Source organism: Artemia franciscana, chromosome 5 (genome assembly GCF_032884065.1).
Source record: "Artemia franciscana chromosome 5, ASM3288406v1, whole genome shotgun sequence".
Classification (NCBI taxonomy): Eukaryota; Metazoa; Arthropoda; class Branchiopoda; order Anostraca; family Artemiidae; genus Artemia; species Artemia franciscana.
The window spans coordinates 4,230,121-4,252,175 of NC_088867.1; the positions used below are offsets into that span (position 1 = coordinate 4,230,121).

The 22,055-nt window shown below is 34.9% G+C and overlaps 1 protein-coding gene and 1 long non-coding RNA gene across 6 annotated transcripts in view; one reads left to right on the forward strand and one right to left on the reverse strand.

Moving 5' to 3' along the window:
* Positions 1-22,055, reverse strand: part of LOC136026899 (protein amalgam-like) — a 214,682-nt gene that overhangs the window by 25,803 nt on the left and 166,824 nt on the right. For all 5 annotated transcript variants that reach the window (XM_065703722.1, XM_065703718.1, XM_065703721.1 and 2 more), the window contains 2 exons: positions 21,253-21,381; positions 4,470-4,589 (listed from right to left, as the gene is read on the reverse strand). In XM_065703722.1, coding sequence (XP_065559794.1) covers positions 4,470-4,589; positions 21,253-21,381 — 249 coding nt within the window. The remainder of the gene's footprint in view (positions 1-4,469; positions 4,590-21,252; positions 21,382-22,055) is intronic.
* LOC136026901 (uncharacterized) overlaps positions 1-22,055 on the forward strand; it is a 107,391-nt gene that overhangs the window by 13,788 nt on the left and 71,548 nt on the right. The window lies entirely within an intron of this gene.

Consider the following 22,055-nt stretch of genomic DNA (forward strand, 5'->3'; position numbering starts at 1 on the left):
TGAACACAAGTACACAACAACGGATTATTTCAAAAAAGTAAATTTATTTTCAAAAAGTTCATACTTTACTAAATTTTTCGTCATAGCTGTCAATTTTTGTCAAACACTTATCATACCCCACCGGGTCTGATAAACAAGAGTTGTCTACCGTGTTTACGTCGTCGTCATCATTGCAACGGTTGCCACTGAGGTGGCAACCGTTGGAGACAAAACATGGGATTGACATATCATGCCCAAATCGAGGCAACAGCCTATGGAATGGAAATACACACACTCCCATGTAATGTTGAATGCCAAACAGAATCTGTCCAAGCGCAAAATCATGGTATCGGTGTTTTGGAATAGGCATGGTTATTTGTTGGTCGACTTCATGCAACGAGGAACCATTATTAATGCCGAAGCATGCTGCTAAACCCTCAGATAGCTCCAAAGAGCGACTAAAAAAAAAAAAAAAAAAAAAGGGCGTGCTGAGACAGGGCATTGTCCGTCTTCATGACAATGCAAAACTCTCGCGAAACATTTGTTTCTCCACTTCAAGTAACACCTCAGTGGCAACCGTTACAATGATGACGATGACATAAAAATGGCAATGAACTCTTTGTTATCGGAGCAGGCAGCAAGTTTCAAACAGTTCGTGGTAACGAACTATAAATAAGGAACGACCCGGCTCAATAGTAACCGAAACTCTAAAAAAACCAAATTTTGATACCAATAGGTACATAAAAAATTGAATATTTATGCTGATGTCAAATATATGAGTTTAATCAAGTATAATCTTACCCATCAAAAGTTACGAACCTGTGAAAATTTGCCTTATTTTCAAAAAAATGGAGAAACAACCCCCTAAAAGTCATATAATCGCAATGAAAATCACAGCCATCAGATTCAGCGTATTAGAGAACCCTACTGTCAAGGTTTTAAGCTCCTATATACAAAAATGTGAAATTTTGTATTTTTTGCCAGAAGAACGATCACGGACGTGTGTTCATTTGTTTTTGTTTTTCTTTCCCAAGTGTGATCGTATCGATCCAGTGGTCTTAGATTATCCCAAGATGGCTCATTCCAACGGAAATTAAAAGTTCTAGTGCATTTTTTAAGTGACAAAAGAATAGGAGGGCAACTAGAACCTCCCAACGCTAATTTTTTTCCCAGAGGTGCCAGATCAAAATTTTGAGATAGCCATTTTATTCAACAGAGTCGAAATGTTTTATAACTACGTCTTTTAGGAGGACTCAATTTCCCACAGTCCCCGGGGAAAGAACTGCAATTTATAAACTTGCCCATTGTTTGAATAGTATTTGTTTTTGAATACAGATGTGTTCAGGGGTATTGTTGTGGGGGGGAGTTAATGGGATTACGTTGGAGGATCTTTTCTTGGAGGAATCGTTCAAGAGGGAAGAGAATTTTCCATGAAGGGGGCTCCGGATTTTGCAGCATTATTTAAAAAACTATTCGGAATTAAACAAGTTTTTTCAACTGAAAGTAAGGAGCAACATTAAAACTGAAAACGAACAGAAATTATTACCTTATATAAGGTGGTTTGCCCCCTCGTCATTACCTTGCTCTTTACGCTAAAGTTCGAATTTTGTTCCAATTCTCTAAGAATGACCCCTGAATCACGAAGACAATTTAATTACAAAAAATAGCTCTTTTGAAAGTATTAAAAACAACTCTAGCGTAAAGAACAAGACATTAACGAAGGGGCGAACCCTCTCATATATGTAACATATAAAAAAGCTTGTTTTCTTATCACTTAATTTGTAAAGAGGTTACTTTTTAATTAGTTGAAAACTATGACAAGTTTTTGAACAAACTTAGCAACTATGACGTTAAATAAAGTGAAGTATGTACTTCCTGAAAATAAACTTACTTTTTTGAAATAATCTTTCGTCGTGTACTTATCTTCAAAAAGACCTTACATAAAAATCACCCTTCGTCGTAGTATACCAGTTACTAGTGTTTAGGCTAGCAGACGCTTTTTAGCCGGAAGGAGCACCTAAGGCGTCAAACGTACATTTTTAGACCCCAATTTCCAACTCTCCATGAAATAGTTCACGTGTACGGATGAATATGGGCATAACCAGGGATATCTTTCAATTTGGAACAATATGCATACGAATAAATATGTAGCAGATATGCTGAGGGATTGAAGGCATGCTGAGGGGGTTGAAAAAATCAACTAAACGAATCCTTTTTCTTAAAGTATTGTTGTGTGAAAATCAAACTTTACAGGCAAGAGTGGGGGGTTTTAACCCCTCCCAGTGTTAGAATAACTCTCGGTATTGTAGCAAAACGAACGTAGATTATATTACGTAAAAGTAACTTTCTTTAATTGGAAGAAAATATAAACTTTGAACATAACAGAAATCATTCTCCGTATGCGGGGAGCTCCCCACATATGCGGGGAGTGTTCCCGATATATTAAGAGTTAATTCTATAACACACGGGCAATGGGAATGGGATAAAAATATTTTTAATTGTAATGGAAGAGATTATTGATGCACATTAGCCATAAGCCATACCATAAAAAATTCAGTTGAGATGTTTTGAAAGAATGCCTTGAAAATCAAGATACCTAAAATCCTCCATTAGCTATATTTTTGGCTTTTTAAATGTTGTCAGCAAAGCTCTAATAAAACTTTAGCCTGAAAAGCCGAACCTGAGATGGGGTAATTCCCCTTAAATACAGGATATTTTCTTAATGTTAATCCTTGTATTCAAATGAAAAATTGCCTTTTTTTTATATTTACATACTTTATACAGACAAGATTTGGAGCTGCGGTTTGGTCAAAAATTATTAGCAGAATCAAATTCCATAAAATAGGGCAACTTAAATTATTGAGGCGACACGGGTAAGTATTTGGACATAATATCTTCCATAAAAATTCTTAATTTTCAAGTTACTTTTCTTATTTTTTAATATCGGCCTAGTGCCATTATTTTCAGATAGAAATTCAGTATAAAAAACCCGCGGATCAGAGGAAATATGGCGGCACCATTGACCTAAATTTATCGTCTTTAATTTGTATTTCCACCTAATTCATAGGTCTATCTTATTTCAAACTATTTTTTTATTTTGAACTAGTTCTTTGATTCCAATTAACTTAACGAAAGTAATGACCTCACATTATATCTCTAGAAATCACTGATGTGATCTCTTTGAGACAAATGTCCATGTTAAAGAATCTGTGACCACACTGCTTGAAAGCATCTTGTGCTCATGAAAACTATCTATCTCCAAGGATTAGGCTATCTTGATTATTTTATTTTAAACTAAATTCTAAAGTCGACGAGCTAAGAATCGAAAATTTGAAAAATTTTAAAAGTTAAAAATTTAAGAAATCATTGTAATTTTAAAAAGGTAGTTTTTTTTATGATACCATGATATTTTGTCCTTAACAAACGACTGAGTGGAGCAATGCAGCCTTCACAAAAAAAATTAGAAGACAGACAATTAACTCACTGGAATAACTTTAGATAGCAATCAACTGAACCGAGATACAATCAGCTGACTTTAGACTCTTGTTCAAACAAAATTTCTTTTAAAACAGGAAGACAAAACGAATACTTCTTTTTCTATTCCGCGCCACTTTAAAAAATTATGGCGGTAATATTAACGCTTTAATTATTTTGTTTAAATTTGTTTTTGTCAGCAATTTTATTTTGAACTTTTAATTCCCATCTAATTCACAGTTTTGATGTATTTTTTTAATTACAGTAAGTTTTATCTAAACACGGATTCACTTATCTTGCTTGTATTATTAGTAAAGACTGTAGGAGCAGTGAAAATGTTAAAGGTACAATAGCTAAGGCTCAGGGTGTATTTTCACAGTTAAAAAAAGTTTGGAAGAATAGGAAGATAAGTCTGCAAACCAAGATCAGAATATTGGAAGCTACAGTGATGACAGTGGTCAAATATAGCTCTGAAGCATGGGCGCTCCAAAAATCAGACGAAAATTCACTAAATTTTTTTCCCAGAGAAATTGCCTACAGATTGTTCTGGGTACCCGGCTGACTGACCGTATTTCAAACAGTAGGTTGTACGAAAAATGTGGTTCAATCCCACTTTCTAGGGCTATAGTGAAAGAAAGGTGGAGATGGCTAGGCCACGTTATGCAGATGGAGGATGACAGATTGCCGAAGATTGTCTTTTTTGGCCAACCGCCTGGGGCTACACGGAAAGCAGGTCGTCCTTGTTTGGGTTGGGAGGATGTCATAAATAAAGATTTAAAGGAAATGGGAACTTCCTGGCAGGATGAAAAGAGGGCGGCCTTGAATAGATTAGGTTGGAGGAGGAACGTGCGTAGCTGTGTTGGCCTCAGGTGGCTTGGTGCTGCAGTGAGTTATTAGTAGTAGTAGTAGTAGTTTATCTACACAATTTCTTTATTTTCGTATATTGGGGGCTAAGCAACGAGAAGTGAAAAGCTCAAATCAGTTGAAATATTTAACAAAATATTAAAAGTACTTACCTTTTTGATGATACCACGATATTGTGGCCTTAGGAAATGACTGAGCTGAGCAATCCAGTTTCACAAAAGCTTTAAGCGGAGATGCAATCAGCTGATTCGAGGCAGAAACGCTCGGTGGAACTGTAAAGAAATTAACAAGTTATATCCAAAGAAAATGCCTTTTAAAGTGTTTTTTGCTTTAACTTTTTGATATGTATTTTAATTTATCAATGCTATAATAAAACAGGACAAAATACGGTGATGGTACATACTGAACATTACAAATATAAGCTGCCATTATTTAGTACAGTTAATCTTGACACCCAAGCAACGTTACAGTGGCTCAGACGTCAAGACAAACCCAACGATATTAAACATGACATAATGAAAAATAAAAATTACTCAGTACTATAGCGCCAATTTTGTATCTCGTTCATCATTGATGATGACTATTATTCATAGTTTTGATAAAGCCACATTTAAAATAAGATTTCACTAATACAGAGATTTACCTAGCCTTAACTTGAACCATTCAGAATTTTCCATTAAATTTCATCCAATCAGAAAATCGAATGAAAACCTGATCGTGTGGAATTAGCACCAGCTACATCTTGGTAATTGTAAAATCTCATTGTGAATGTGCCGTAAGTCTACCCAGCTTGGTCTCACGGCTCAGGGGTTGAGCTAAAATTTTTGAGAAACAGTTTTGTTTTGGGGGGAGGGAATTTAAAGTTTGCGTTAAGAGAAGGGGCAAAATATTTTCCTTTGTCCTCAAAAACAATATTTGTTTTGATTTTGTTTTAATTTTTTTATGCTGACAGAGTGTTTGGCTAGTAATACCATCAAAGTAAAATTTGTTTTAAAGTGATTAGTGCTATGTATGAGATTAAAATTGCTGCGGTTAAGGTAGGATATTAGGTTGTGTGCTGATTGTGTGTTAAATCAGGAATTGAGCAGGGTTGTTTTCGATTCCGATTTAAATGGATCATTTCTATGGGCTGAGTCCTATGTAGCATAGCAAAAGGTAAAAAAAAGGGTAAAGGATACGGCCTTTAGCATAGCAAAGGCAATGGGAAAACACAAATCAACTGGGGAAGTGAAACTCTCCTAGACTTAGATTATGCTTATGATTTAACATTCCTATATGAAAAGGTTAGCAAAATTAATAAGCTTTTAAAGGTCCCTAAGACTACGGATAAGTGAAGGGGAAAAGGTGATGTTGGATGACGAGAAAATTGATTAGGTGAACAGCATCACTTACCTAGGTAGTATTGTTAATAATGACGGTGGGCTTATTGTAGATGTTTAAAGTAGAATAGCGAAGACCCAAGGTATTTCTTCCCAGTTGAAAAAAGTTCGAAAGAATAGGAAGACAAATTTGCGAACCAAGATTAGAATATTGGAACCTATAGTAAAGAAGTTGCCAAGTATAGTTCTGATGCGTGGACGTTCCGAAAAACGGAGGAGGATTTGATAGATTCCCCTCTAGAAAAAAATCTTACCCTATGTTTAAACCCTGCTGTCTCAGCACATATACATACTCACATGTTTCTCCCTGATCTATTATGCACAATAGAATAGCCTCAATAATTCACCGTGGATTCCAAATAATGCAAAAAAAATCATTTAAAAGGATTTAGGAACGAAAAATTAAACCAAATAAATTTCTAGTCTGAACAGTAAATTTTTTTAAGTCGGTTTAGTTACATAAACATAAATATGTGAAAATCTGATTGACAGAAATGTAAGACATTAATCGAATTGATTATTCGAAACCTACATGTCAATAGCGGGAATTTGTATTTTAATCGTTCACATATTAATGGGAAAACTTTGCTCTACATTCATATGAAAGGGTCTTTTCTTAATAAATTCATGCTAGGCCCACTAAATACAGGGATACAGGTAGGGTTTTGAGTTTGGAGGAGGGATTTAAGCAATGGGTCGACATAATCGCCCAGTATGCCAACAAATGCGGACACAAGCTAAACTTCCATGGTAAATAGGTATTTTTTCCAAGGTGCCGGCATGCAGCATCAAAAATTTGGAAATTCCCCCTTCCTACCTTAACACATCACTCCCCCCTTAGCCGCACCCCTGACTGGATTTTATGGTTTTAATCGACTGAATCTTGGATCTTTCACCCGCGTAAGCGAACGTTCATTAAACAGAAATGCATGGTTTATTGCATTCTGTTTAGTTGTTTAGGTAGATGTTGCACGTTATTGAACTTACAATAATGTCGAACAGTGAATTAGACAACAAATGTACTTTGATTGCATTTGACTCACATCTACTACCATCTTCAGCATGATCAGACTTAGCTGGTGGCTCCACCTCTAAGAACTGGACAAGCATATATTACATGAGGATATCATTCTTGTGCCATCATCTGGGTACGTTTGCATAAAAAAAATCACCCTATATCCGATTTTTTTTATATCCGACAGTGAAACTGCCCCTTGTATCGGCTCGATAATATCGGCCAGACGGTATATCGGTCGGGCCCTCTGAATCACCCAGAGAGTAAAGGCTTACGTTGAACCAAGCCTCACTGTGTTGGCTCTGCCTGCCTAGTCATAGCTTCCTGTGCTTATTGTTTATTTTAAAGGAAAGTTTTGTCATGAAGAGTAAAAGGTGGAGATTGTTAGTCTTGATTAGCTAAAGGTCTTGAAAGCCTGCTATAAAACATGCATACATGATTGTATAACTTCGAAGGGTGAAAATTGATTGCAATGTTTACCAATTACTAAAGAGAGTAAAATTTAAACGCAAAAGGATCTTAAATCAAACAATTTGTCTCCAAATATGCAAAATATTAAAAGAAACGTTTTCCAATCGGACGGCAAACTAAAATTTTATAAAAATATAAAATTGCTGCGAATGATCATGAGATAGAAACTCGTCGTGGAATCAAACAGTTCGTGGTAACGAACTGTAGTAAGGAGCGACCCGGCTTAATAGTAACCAAAACTCTAAAAAATGGAATTTTGGTACCAATAGCTACATCAAAAGAATCGCTTTTAATGCTGATTTTAAATATATAAGTTTCATCAAGTTTAGTCTTACCCATCAAAATTTACGAGCCATAGAAAATTTACGTTATTTTAGAAAATAGGGGGAAACACCCCCTAAAAGTCATAGAATCTTAACGAAAATCAAACCATCAGATTCAGCGTATCAGAGAACCCTACTAGTTTCAAGCTCATATCTACAAAAATGTGGAATTTTATATTTTTTGCCAGAAGGCAGATCACGGATGCGTGTTTATTTGTTTGTTTTTTTGTTTTTTGTTTTTTTTTCCCAGGGGTGATCGTATCGACCCAGTTGTCCTAGAATGTTGTGAGAGGGCTCATTCTAACGGAAATGAAAAGTTCTAGTGCCCTTTTTAAGTGTCAAAAAAATTGGAGGGCACCTAGGCACCCCTCCCACGCTAATTATTTTCCCAAAGTCAACGGATCAAAATTCTGAGATAGCCATTTTATTCAGCATAGTCGAAAAACCTTATAACTATGTCTTTGGGGACGACTTACTCCCCCACAGTCCCCGTGGGAGGGGTTACAAGTTCAAAACTTTGACCAGTGCTTACATATAGTAATGGTTATTGGGAAGTGTACAGGCGTTTTCAGGAATTTTTTTTTGTTGGAGGCAGGGATTGAGAAGAGGGGGATATGCCGGGGGAACTTTCCATCGAGGAATTTGTCATGGGGGAAGAAAATTTTTCCCCATGGGGGGGAATGTGGGGGAAAACACCCACGGGAGGGTGTCATCATCCCCTTATGGAAGAGAAAAGGCTCAAGAAGCGACTGCTCCAACTACCGGGGAATAACACTACTGTCAGTCCCTGGCAAACTGTTTTCAATGGTCCTGCTGGATCGATGCCGGAGCCTCATTCGAAAAATCCGGCGACCGGAGCAAGCTGGTTTTATGTCGGATCGTTCAACCATCGAGCAGATTTTCACGATTCGACAAATAGTAGAGAAGAGTTCCGACAGAAAGTATTTATTGCCTTCGTTGACTTCCGTGCTGCATTTGACTCAGTTGATCGAAAAGCTCTTTGGCGGATTCTAGAGTTGACTGGCCTACCCGAGAAATATTGCAGACTTCTCAAGGCGCTGCACCATGGGACGGAGAGCTGTGTACAAGTAAATGGTCGGCACAGCCCGTTCTTTCAAATCACGACTGGGGTGCGCCAAGGATGTGCAGTGGCCCCAGAGCTCTTCAATGTCATCATAGATTACGTTATGACAAAAACCACTTCACGTCTCAGCTTTGGGCTCAAATTCGGAGATCATACCATCACAGATGTTGATTTTGCCGATGACTTGGCCACTCTGGCGGACTCCATGGAGCAGCTGCTGGAAGCGCTCCGAATTCTGCGAGAAGAGGCTGCCAAAGTAGGACTGCATATAAACTGGAATAAAACTAAAATTATGGCCATAGACCCGTCTTCTCCTGCTGTTAACTCTCCAGTTAGCCTGGACAGCACCACTAGCATCGAGGTTGTTAATGAGTTCACCTACCTGGACTCCGTAATTTCTTCAAATGGCTCACTTCTCCCCGAACTGCAGGCGAGATTATCTAAAGCGTCTTCTGTCATGGGTAGACTGAATCGTCACCTCTGGCAAAAACCAAACATCAGTCGCAAAACGAAACTGCGGATCTTCAACACTCTAGTCGGCTCAGTGATTCTTTACGGATCTGAGACATGGCAAGCATCAGCTGCAACCCTCAAGAAAATAGACGTATTTCATGCAAAGAGCCTGAGGAGGATTGAGGGCCTACGATGGTCCGACTTTGTCAGCAATGAAAAGCTTCTGCAGCTCACAGAGCAGTCTTGATTTTCGACTCAAGCAGCCGAGCGAACCTTACGGTGGTTCGGGCATCTGCTTCGTATGCCACCACATCTACCCGCAAAGTTGATCTATGACTTCGACCCTATAAAAGTTGGTTGGAAGCGACCTCGCGGTCGACCGAAGAAACGTTGGTCCGATAGCCTGTCCGAGTTCTTGACGATGGCAAACATCAGACAGGGCGAAGAGCAAATACTCGCCATGGACCGAAGTGGGTGGAGGAGGCAGACGTCACTCTCTACACCGAGCAGTGCCCGGCAGGAGACTTAAGTCAAAATAAGTAAGTCAAGAAGAAAATTTCCATGAAGGGAGCGCAGGATTTACCAGCATTACTTAAAAAAAATGAAAAAATAAATATGAAAAAGTTTTTTTTCAGCTGGAAGTAAGCAGCAGCATTAAAACTTAAAACGAACAGAAATTATTACCCATATGAGGGGCTCACCTCCTCCTAATACCTCGCTCTTTACGCTAAGTATTTTTAGTAATAATAACTATTTATTCTGCGGCTTTTGTGATTCAGGGGTCATTCTTTATGAATTGGGACAAAATCTTAAGTTTTTGTGTAAAGAGCGAGGTACTGACGAGGGGGCGAACTCCCTCATATATGTAATAAAAATATGAGAATACAAAGTTCTTTACGTAAGCTAATTTATAAGTTACGTATATCTTTTACTTATAAAAAGATTCGTAAAAAATTAAAAGCTCAAGTTGCCTTTTTAATTAACCGAAAATCGGAGGGCAACTAGGCTTCTTCCCCCGCTTTTTTATCTCAAAATCATTCGATCAAAATTATGAGAAAGCCATTTAGCCAAAAAAAAATAAATATACAACTTTCGTTTTAATTATTCCTCTGCGGAGAGCCAAAATCAAAACATGCATTGATTCAGAAACGTTCAGAAATTAAATATAAAAAAACAAGTTTTTTTTAAATGAAAGTAAGGAGCGACATTAAAACTTAAAACGAACAGAAATTACTCCGTATATGAAAGGGGCTTTTCCTTCTCAACGCCCCGCTCTTTACGCTATAGTTTTTACTGTTTTAAAATGTAGAGTTAAAAGAAAGAGTCAAACTTTAGCGTAAAGAGCGGGGCGTTGAGGAGGAAAAGCCCCTTTCATATACGGAGTAATTTCTGTTCGTTTTAAGTTTTAATGTCGCTCCTTACTTTCATTTAAAAAACTTATTTTTTTTTTATTTAATAATCATAAAACGCGTCGTGACCGCCTTGCTTTTTATTATTAAACTTTAAATTTCTCTGGGAAGCAGGATTTTTTTTCTTTGTATTTGAAGAGTATTTTAATGTAAATATATTTTTTTCAGATATTTTTGTCACTTTTATCGTTGCAAGGTAAAGAGTCAATATGACGTTAAAATACAATGAAATATTTATAAATCATTAGTTTGGGATTGGTAATTTTAGAAAGAGACGATGTTTACACTTTCAAAGAAGAGTTTGATCAATCTAAAAGGTCTGGGAAGGCGTTAATGTCATTTTATTGTCGTTTTGATTAATCTATAAGATCTGGGAAGGCGTTATTGTTATTTAATTAACTTTTATGTCATTCATAAATTTTCTTAATCTGAATGATGAAAAACATATAGCACGATAGAGCATTGGCTTAGAATTTTTCTTTCTGAACTTGGGTCATTTAGGAATGACACCATCAAGATTTTGCTCCCAAATTCAAATGCCAAGGGACCCTTAAGTGGCCACTACTAGACACATTACTTGGCTATGCTTTCCATTTGAAGTCCCTGTAACTGCATTACTTGTTTTTGACCAGGCTAATTCAGATCTTTTGTCAACCATTTGCAGTCAGGTACCTTTTTCCTTACCTTTTATAAGCACCATTAAGAAAACAAGCTCTAGAGGAGAAAAATTGTGTGTATCTGAACAAAAACACTAATGATTCGAAGACAAAAGAAGTTGAACAGTCGTAACCGGTGAAATAATAGCTAGCTGATGGAATAAAACTAAATTTTTCTTTTTTAATGAAAAAGAAAAAGTTAATTTAACACATTTATTTAAAAATATATTTCATTATTTATCAATTTTAACATAATTAAATAACAATAACGCCTTCCCAGATCTTATAGATTAATCAAAATGACAATAAAATGACATTAACGCCTTCCCAGACCTTTTAGATTGATCAAACTCTTCTTTGAAAGTGTAAACATCGTCTCTTTCTAAAATTACCAATTCCAAACTAATGATCTTTAAATATTTCATTGTATTTTAACGTCATATTGACTCTTTACCTTGCAACAATAAAAGTGACAAAAATATCTGAAAAAAAACATATTTACATTAAAATACTCTTGAAAGACAAAGAAAAAAAAATCCTGCTTCCCAGAGAAATTTAAAGTTTAATAATAAAAAGCAAGGCGGTCACGACACGTTTTATGATTATTAAATAAAAAAACAAGTTTTTTAAATGAAAGTAAGGAGCGACATTAAAACTTAAAACGAACAGAAATTACTCCGTATATGAAAGGGGCTTTTCCTCCTCAACGCCCCGCTCTTTACGCTAAAGTTTGACTCTTTCTCTTAGCTCTACATTTTAAAACAGTAAAAAACTTTAGCGTAAAGAGCGGAGCGTTGAGAAGGAAAAGCCCCTTTCATATACGGAGTAATTTCTGTTCGTTTTAAGTTTTAATGTCGCTCCTTACTTCCATTTAAAAAAACTTGTTTTTTTTAATTTAATTTCTGAACGTTTTTGAATCAATGCATGTTTTGATTTTGGCTCTCCGCAGAGGAATAATTAAAACGAAATTTGTATATTTATTTTTTTCAGCTAAATGGCTTTCTCATAATTTTGATCGAATGATTTTGAGAAAAAAAGAGAGGGGGAGGAAGCCTAGTTGCCCTCCGATTTTCGGTTAATTAAAAAAGCAACTTGAACATTTAATTTTTTACGAATATTTTTATAAGTAAAAGATATACGTAACTTATAAATTAGCTTACGTAAAGAACTTTTGTATTCTCATGTTTTTATTACATATATGAGGGGGTTCGCCCCCTCGTCAGTACCTCGCTCTTTACACTGAAACTTAAGATGTTGTCCCAATTCATAAACAATGACCCCTGGATCACAAAAGCCGCAGAATAAATAGTTGATATTACTAAAAATACTTTAGTGTAAAGAGCGAGGTATTAGGGGGAGGTGAGCCCCTCATATGGGTAATAATTTCTGTTCGTTTTAAGTTTTAATAATGCTGCTTACTTCCAGCTGAAAAAAAACTTTTTCATATTTATTTTTTCATTGTTTTTTTTTAAGTAGTGCTAGTAAATCCTGCGCCCCCTTCATGGAAATTTTCTTCCCCAATGACAAATTCCTCGATGGAAAGTTCCCCCGGCATATCCCCTTCTTCTCAACCCCTGCCTCCAACCCAAAAATCCTCCTGAAAACGTCTGTACACTTCCCAATAACCATTACTATATGTAAGCACTGGTCAAAGTTTTGAACTTGTAACCCCTCCCACGGGGACTGTGGGGGAGTAAGTCGTCCCCAAAGACATAGTTATAAGGTTTTTTGCCTATGCTGAATAAAATGGCTATCTCAGAATTTTGATCCGTTGACTTTGGGAAAATAATTAGCGTAGGAGGGGGTGCCTAGGTGCCCTCCAATTTTTTTGGACACTTAAAAAGGGCACTAGAACTTTTCATTTCCGTTAGAATGAGCCCTCTCACAACATTCTAGGACAACTGGGTCGATACGATCACCCCTGGGAAAAAAAAACAAAAAACAAAAAAACAAACAAATAAACACGCATCCGTGATCTGCCTTCTGGCAAAAAATATAAAATTCCACATTTTTGTAGATATGAGCTTGAAACTAGTAGGGTTCTCTGATACGCTGAATCTGATGGTTTGATTTTCGTTAAGATTCTATGACTTTTAGGGGGTGTTTCCCCCTATTTTCTAAAATAACGTAAATTTTCTCAGGCTCGTAAATTTTGATGGGTAAGACTAAAATTGATGAAACTTATATATTTAAAATCAGCATTCAAATGCGATTCTTTTGATGTAGCTATTGGTACCAAAATTCCATCTTTTAGAGTTTTGGTTACTATTGAGCCGGGTCGCTCACGAGCCGGGTCTCGTGGATAAGAATCTCTCCTGCAGAAGATTCAGCCCCCCTCCAGAAATGTTTGTATACTTCCTAATAACAGATAGTATATGTAGAATGGGCAAAGTTCATGACTTTCAGACCTTCGTCCAGGGGCTGTGGGGAGTCATGTTGTCCACAAAGCATAGTTACTGGATCTTTCAACTATGTTGAGCACATTAGCTGTCTCAAAATTTCGATCGGACAATTATGAGGGAAAAGGAGGTGGAAGGAGGCTAGTTGCCCTCCAATCCCTTGGCTACTTAAAAAGGGCCTTAAAACTTCTAGTTTTCTTTCAAATAAGCCCTCTCCTAATATTCTAAGACTATGGGTTGTATGTGATCACCCTTAAGAGAAGCAAAGCAAAGACAAACAAACAAACACGCATCCGTTGTCTTTCTTCTGGCAAATAATACAAAATTCAACATTTTTGCCGATGAGAGCTTTAAACCATTACAGAAGGGTTCTTTCATATGCTGAATCTAATTGTGTGATTTTCATTAAGATTTCTTGGCTTTTATGGGTGCTCCCCCTTTTTTGAACATCGGGCAAATTTTTTTAGGCACTTAGGTTTTGATGGGTAACACAAAACTTAGTGAATCTTATACATTTTAAATCAGTGTAATAAGCCGATTCTTTCAATTTGTCTATTGATACAAATTGACCCAAACAGTTACCACGAACTGTTTGGAAAAAAAAAATAAAAAAGGAAGGTTTCAATATCAAATAGTATTGTCATTTACTGATTGCCCTGAGATTTTTCCTTTTTCATTTTAAAGTAAAAGTTTTTTTCAACTGAAAGTAAGAAGCTACCCTCTTTCTCAATGTTTTGGCGTAACCAAAATTTAATCAAATTTTAATCAAAATTTAGAAACAAAATTTAACATAAGTTAAAATTTACGATGAACAGAAGTTTTGTTTAATAAGTCAATACTAATATTTTTATTACAGAACTTGGGTGAACGAAGATGTTTATTGTTGTTTTTTTGTCCTTATATTCACCTAAAAAGGTCACTAGAACTTATTATTGTGGGGGTATTATTGTGCTAACAATTCAGATGTTGGATTGTAATCTTGTTTGTTTGTAAACAAACAATTTGTAAACAAAATTTAATATAAGTTAAAATTTACGATGAACAGAAATTTTGTTTAATAAGTCAATACCGATATTTTTATTACAGAACTTGGGTGGACGGAGATGGGTATTATTGTTTTTGACCTTGTAGTCACCTAAAAAGGTCACTAGAACTTATTATTATAGAGGTATTATTGTTCTAAGAATTCAGATGTTGGATTGCAATTAAAATTTGTAAACAAAATTTAATATAAGTTAAAATTTACGATGAATAGAAGTTTTGTTTAATAAGTCAATACTCATATTTTTACCACAGAGTTTGGGTGGACGGAAAGCGGTATTATTGTTCCTTGACCTTATAGTGACCTAAAAACACCACTAGAACTTGTTATTATAGGGGTATTATTGTGCTAACAGTTCAGACGTTGGATTGTAATCAAAATTTGGAAACAAAATTTAAAATTAGTTAAAATTTACGATGAACAGCAGTTTTGTTTAGTAAGTCAATAATAATATTTCTACTGCAAAGTTTGGGTGGACGGGGATGGGTATTATTGTTCTTAAGGTTGGAAATTCTGCGTGAGTATTGATATTCTGCATTCCTGAAGCCAGCAAAACCTCTACAGCAGGGTTTTTTATGTTTAAATACATCACATCCATAATTTTAAATATATTGAAATATTGTATATAAATAGGAAAACAGAAATATTGAAATTAAAATTCGCTAAAAGCAATTATGTTTAAATACATAATACATATATTTTTAGATATATTGAAATATTGTATATGAATAGGAAAACAGAAATATTGACATTAAAAACCTCTTGAAAGACATCAGAACAATTGATTGACATCAGAACAACCTCTACAGCTGGAGTTTTGATGTTTAAATACATCATATATATATTTTTAAATATATTGAACTATTGTGTATAAATACGAAAACAGAAATAAAAAAAGGTAAAGGATACGGCATTAGACTTTACAGTCCCTACCGGCGGTGCTGATCTCCGTTTCTTGGCCCTTCAGCCAGGAAGTGCAATGGGGGGTTGGGGGCCAGCCATCCTGTGCTTTCACACACCCTTCCTGTTTACCTTCCCCAGATTTCTCCAGGTACCCATTTAGAGCTGGGTCGACTCTGGCTAAGCTTACAGAGTCACGCCACTGACCCTCGTCCCAACTGAAATATTGACATTAAAAATCGCTAAGAGGAAAGAGGGTTATTATTGTTCTTATGGATGACAATTCTGAGTGAAAATTGATATTCTGCATCACTGAGGCCAGAACAACCTCTACAGCCGGATTTTTGATGTTTAAATACATCATATATATATTTTTAAATATATTGAACTATTGTGTATAAATACGAAAACAGAAATATTGACATTAAAAATCGCTAAGAGCAAAGAGGGTTATTATTGTTCTAATGGATGACAATTCTGAGTGAAAATTGATATTCTGCATCACTGAGGCCAGAACAACCTCTACAGCCGGATTTTTGATGTTTAAATACATCATATATATATTTTTAAATATATTGAACTATTGTGTATAAATACGAAAACAGAAATATTGACATTAAAAATCGCTAAGAGGAAAGAGGGTTATTATTGTTCTTATGGATGACAATTCTGAGTGAAAATTGATATTCTGCATCACTGAGGCCAGAACAACCTCTACAGCCGGATTTTTGATGTTTAAATACATCATATATATATTTTTAAATATATTGAACTATTGTGTATAAATACGAAAACAGAAATATTGACATTAAAAATCGCTAAGAGCAAAGAGGGTTATTATTGTTCTAATGGATGACAATTCTGAGTGAAAATTGATATTCTGCATCACTGAGGCCAGAACAACCTCTACAGCCGGATTTTTGATGTTTAAATACATCATATATATATTTTTAAATATATTGAACTATTGTGTATAAATACGAAAACAGAAATATTGACATTAAAAATCGCTAAGAGGAAAGAGGGTTATTATTGTTCTTATGGATGACAATTCTGAGTGAAAATTGATATTCTGCATCACTGAGGCCAGAACAACCTCTACAGCCGGATTTTTGATGTTTAAATACATCATATATATATTTTTAAATATATTGAACTATTGTGTATAAATACGAAAACAGAAATATTGACATTAAAAATCGCTAAGAGCAAAGAGGGTTATTATTGTTCTAATGGATGACAATTCTGAGTGAAAATTGATATTCTGCATCACTGAGGCCAGAACAACCTCTACAGCCGGATTTTTGATGTTTAAATACATCATATATATATTTTTAAATATATTGAACTATTGTGTATAAATACGAAAACAGAAATATTGACATTAAAAATCGCTAAGAGGAAAGAGGGTTATTATTGTTCTTATGTATGACAATTCTGAGTGAAAATTGATATTCTGCATCACTGAGGCCAGAACAACCTCTACAGCCGGATTTTTGATGTTTAAATACATCATATATATATTTTTAAATATATTGAACTATTGTGTATAAATACGAAAACAGAAATATTGACATTAAAAATCGCTAAGAGCAAAGAGGGTTATTATTGTTCTTATGGATGACAATTCTGAGTGAAAATTGATATTCTGCATCACTGAGGCAAGAACAACCTCTACAGCTGGATTTTTGATGTTTAAATACATCATATATATATTTTTAAATATATTGAACTATTGTGTATAAATACGAAAACAGAAATATTGACATTAAAAATCGCTAAGAGGAAAGAGGGTTATTATTGTTCTTATGGATGACAATTCTGAGTGAAAATTGATATTCTGCATCACTGAGGCCAGAACAACCTCTACAGCTTAATTTTTGATGTTTAAATACATCATATATATATTTTTAAATATATTGAGCTATTGTGTATAAATACGAAAACAGAAATATTGACATTAAAAATCGCTAAGAGCAAAGAGGGTTATTATTGTTCTTATGGATGACAATTCTGAGTGAAAATTGATATTCTGCATCACTGAGGCCAGAACAACCTCTACAGCCGGATTTTTGATGTTTAAATACATCATATATATATTTTTAAATATATTGAACTATTGTGTATAAATACGAAAACAGTAATATTGACATTAAAAATCGCTAAGAGCAAAGAGGGTTATTATTGTTCTTATGGATGACAATTCTGAGTGAAAATTGATATTCTGCATCACTGAGGCAAGAACAACCTCTACAGCTGGATTTTTGATGTTTAAATACATCATATATATATTTTTAAATATATTGAACTATTGTGTATAAATACGAAAACAGAAATATTGACATTAAAAATCGCTAAGAGGAAAGAGGGTTATTATTGTTCTTATGGATGACAATTCTGAGTGAAAATTGATATTCTGCATCACTGAGGCCAGAACAACCTCTGCAGCTGTATTTTTGATGTTTAAATACATCATATATATATTTTTAAATATATTGAACTATTGTGTATGAATACGAAAACAGAAATATTGACATTAAAAATCGCTAAGAGGAAAGAGGGTTATTATTGTTCTTATGGATGACAATTCTGAGTGAAAATTGATATTCTGCATCACTGAGGCCAGAACAACCTCTACAGCTTAATTTTTGATGTTTAAATACATCATATATATATTTTTAAATATATTGAGCTATTGTGTATAAATACGAAAACAGAAATATTGACATTAAAAATCGCTTAGAGGAAAGAGGGTTATTATTGTTCTTATGGATGACAATTCTGAGTGAAAATTGATATTCTGCATCACTGAGGCCAGAACAACCTCTACAGCTGGATTTTTGATGTTTAAATACATCATATACATATTTTTAAATATATTGAACTATTGTGTATAAATACGAAAACAGAAATATTGACATTAAAAATCGCTAAGAGCAAAGAGGGAAATTATCGTTCTGATGGATGAAAGTTCTGTATGAGTATTGAACCATCAGATTCTGCGTATCAGAGAACCCTTTTGTAGAAGTTTCAAGCTCCTATCTAGGAAAATGGGGAATTTTGTATTTTTTGCCAGAAGGCAGATCACGGATGAGTGTTTATTTGTTTGCTTGTTTGTTTTTTTCCCAGGGGTGATCGCATCGACCCAGTGGTCCTAGAATCTTGCGAGAAGGCTCGTTCTAACGGAAATGAAAAGTTCTAGTGCCCTTATTAAGTGACCAAAAAATTGGAGGGCACCTAGGTCCCCTCCCACGCTAATTATTTTCCCAAAGTCACCAGATCAAAATTCTGAGGTAGCCATTTTATTGAGCGTAGTCTAAAAACCTTATAACTATGTCTTTGGGGACGACTTACTCCCCCAGAGTTCCCTTGGGATGGGCCACAAGTTGCAAACTTTGACCAGTGCTTGCATATAGTAATGGTTATTTGGAAGTGTACATACGTTTTCAGGGGGATTTTTAAGTTGGGGGGGGGTTGAGAAGAGGGGGATATGTTGGGGGAACTTTCCTTGGAGGAATTTGTCATGGGGGAAGAAAATTTTCATGAAGGGAGTGCAGAATTATCTAGCATTATTTAAAAATATACCATGAAAAAATAAATATGAAAAAGTTTCTTCAAGTGAAAGTAAGGAGAAGCATTAACATTTAAAACGAACAGAAATTATTACGCGTATGATGGGCTCACCTCCTCCTAATATCTCTCTCTCTTTAAAGCTAAAGTATTTTTAGTAATTTCAACTATTTATTCTATGGCTTTTGTGGTTCAGGGGTCATTCTTAAGAAATTGGAACAAAATTTAAGCTTTAGTGCAAAGAGCGAGGTTCTGACGAGGGGGGTGAACCCCTTCGTTTACGTAATAAAAACATCAGAATACAGAAGTTCGCTACGTAAGCTAATTTGTAAGTTACGTTTATCTTTTACTAATAAAAACATTCGTAAAAAAAATTAAAAGTTCTAGTTGCCTTTTTAAGTAACCAAAAATCGGAGGGCAACTAGGCCTCCTCCCCCGTTCCTTATTTTTCAAAATCATTCGATCAAAACTATGAGAAAGCCATTTAGCCAACCAAAAAAAAATGCAAATTTCGCTTTAATTATTCATCTGCGGGGAGCCAAAATCAAAACATGCATTGATTCAAAAACGTTCAGAAATTTAAATTAAAAAAACAAGTTTTTTTAAAGGAAAATAAGGAGCGACACTAAAACTTAAAACGAACAGAAATTACTTCGTATATGAAAGGAGATGCTTCCTCATCAACGCCCCGCCCTTTACGCTAAAGTTTTTTACTGTTTTAAAAAGTAGAGTTAAGAGAAAGAGTCAAACTTTAGCGTAAAGAGTGGGTCGTTGATGAGGAAGCATCTCCTTTCATATACGAAGTAATTTCTGTTCGTTTTAAGTTTTAATGTCGCTGCTTATTTTCCGTTAAAAAAACTTGTTTTTTTAATTTAATGTACTTGCGACAAGATGCCTGTCCATGGATTATTATTTATGGTTTTTTCCTCTGCAACTGGGAAATTCCGTTAAAGTCAATATTTTTGAATCGATTGTTTATCTCCGAATTTTTATATCGATCGGTGACTTGGTCTTCTTTGGGGCAAAATCGTAACTTAGTGCCATAAAATAGCAGAAAAAGCAATGTTTTTCATGGCATTATTTTGTTGGTCACTGAAAAAGGACACTAGGACTTTTAATTTCCCTTTCAAATGAACCTTCTCCTGATCTTACACACACACACAACTCTCTTTTCAATATTTATTGGAAGACTAATGGAGAGTTAGACATTTTGGGCATTGAAACGTTCTCTTGTAGGCATGGATTCCCCCACCCCTACACTATGACCGACCATCTTTTATTCATAAAAGTGATGCAAAATTATTTATCATTGAACAAAACTTTATGGAAAGTCAAATAAATTGACTTAAACTAAGCATTAAGATGACCTCACCTACAATTTTTCTTACCACGAACTGTTTGGCAACTGTTACTTAATAGCAGCAAGAAAAAAACACAAGAATGAATTTTCAGTTTTTTTCCCATCCTATAACAACCTATGTTATAACCTATGTTACAACCTATGTTACTAAAACAACCTATGTTATATAGCATAACGCCGTTTCAGCCCTTTGTACTCGTTCCAAAATAATGGTCATAATCCAGATTGGGTATCAAAGGCAGTTATGTACCTATGGAGGGAGAGTTTGAGGCCCTTCAACCAGCCAAGAAAATCTTAGTTTTCCCGGATTTTTGGCACTTCTTATGAAAGCCGTCAAATAAGAGTTGTTATTTACCATTGATCCCCCCCCCAAAAAAAAAATCGTGTTTACGTTCCAGATTAGACTCGGGATTATTCTTGTGCAATATAAAATTTAGCATTTAGTTTTGTTTTAGTATATAATTTAGTATATAAATTTTGCTAAAATTTGTAAAGTCTCCGTCGTAAGATGCTACTTCAAATTTAACCTGTCTAAGTTCGGCCTTAAATTTTGTCTTTTATGGATTGTTTTGTTTGGTTTGTTTGCGTTAGGTCGTTCTATTGTTTGTGTTGCAAACCAGTTCTCCGCGCAAACTAATAATACATGTTCTGTAAAAATATTTCTCCAGATAAAAACCAACTCTAAAATCATATTACCTTGTTTTTACCGGTTCAACCTTGCTCTGAATAACTGGGCCTGAGTTATTAGAACTTTAGAACTTTCATAATACTATAAAGTACTAGATTATTATTAGGTAAAGCAAAATATACTATTGTCCTATAATTGAAGAACACTATCATAAATATAAAACGAAGGAACAAAGTCAATGCTTACATGTCACTGAGATCACAATTCTTCGACTGACTAAGGGGGGAACACCATTAGAGGCAATGCATAAATATGCACCGGCATCCTGTCGGGAAACTCCGGTTAGAACGAGTTCATTTCCGTCCAATTTTCGTGCTGAAAAGAAAAAAGGATATTAGTGCAGGAATCCTACAAATTAGCCTACATAAATTTCACCCCTTACAAAATGAATTAGAAAGTCGTTCATTGGGAATCGGCTTTGGTAAAATGCGTATTGGATCGCTTTGTTAAGTAAGTTGAAGGTAAGCTAATTCTTTTTAACTACTTAGTTGTGTTTAAAGCGAAAAATACTACATTAAGCCTGGGAACATTCTAAAGAGCTGTTTTGTTAATTGGTTCTATTTTTAAGAAGGATATCTAACCTTTATGTAATGGACTATTGAAATATTTTTTTCTGGTTTAAATAAGATATTTGATCTGATCTTGATGGAAAAGCAAATTACAAAACAAAAACACAATTCAAAGTATTTTCAAAAAAAACTTACGATGCATACTTTTTTTTACAAATGAATGTAAACTTACTGAATAGGATTAGCAAGACTTGTCATATATCAAATTTGAACAGCGTATGATCATAGATAATTTTATGAGGTATGCCGATATAATATAACTTGGCACCAAAATAATTTCTTGTTTTGTTTTAAACACTTAAACTTAAATAAAAGTTTCCGAAAGGTTCTTTTTTCTAATTAAACATTCTTTGTGTTTCAGAAGCGGTTCTTTAAGAATAGGGACAAAAGGTCTAGCTTTAGCGTAAAGATCAGGGTGAT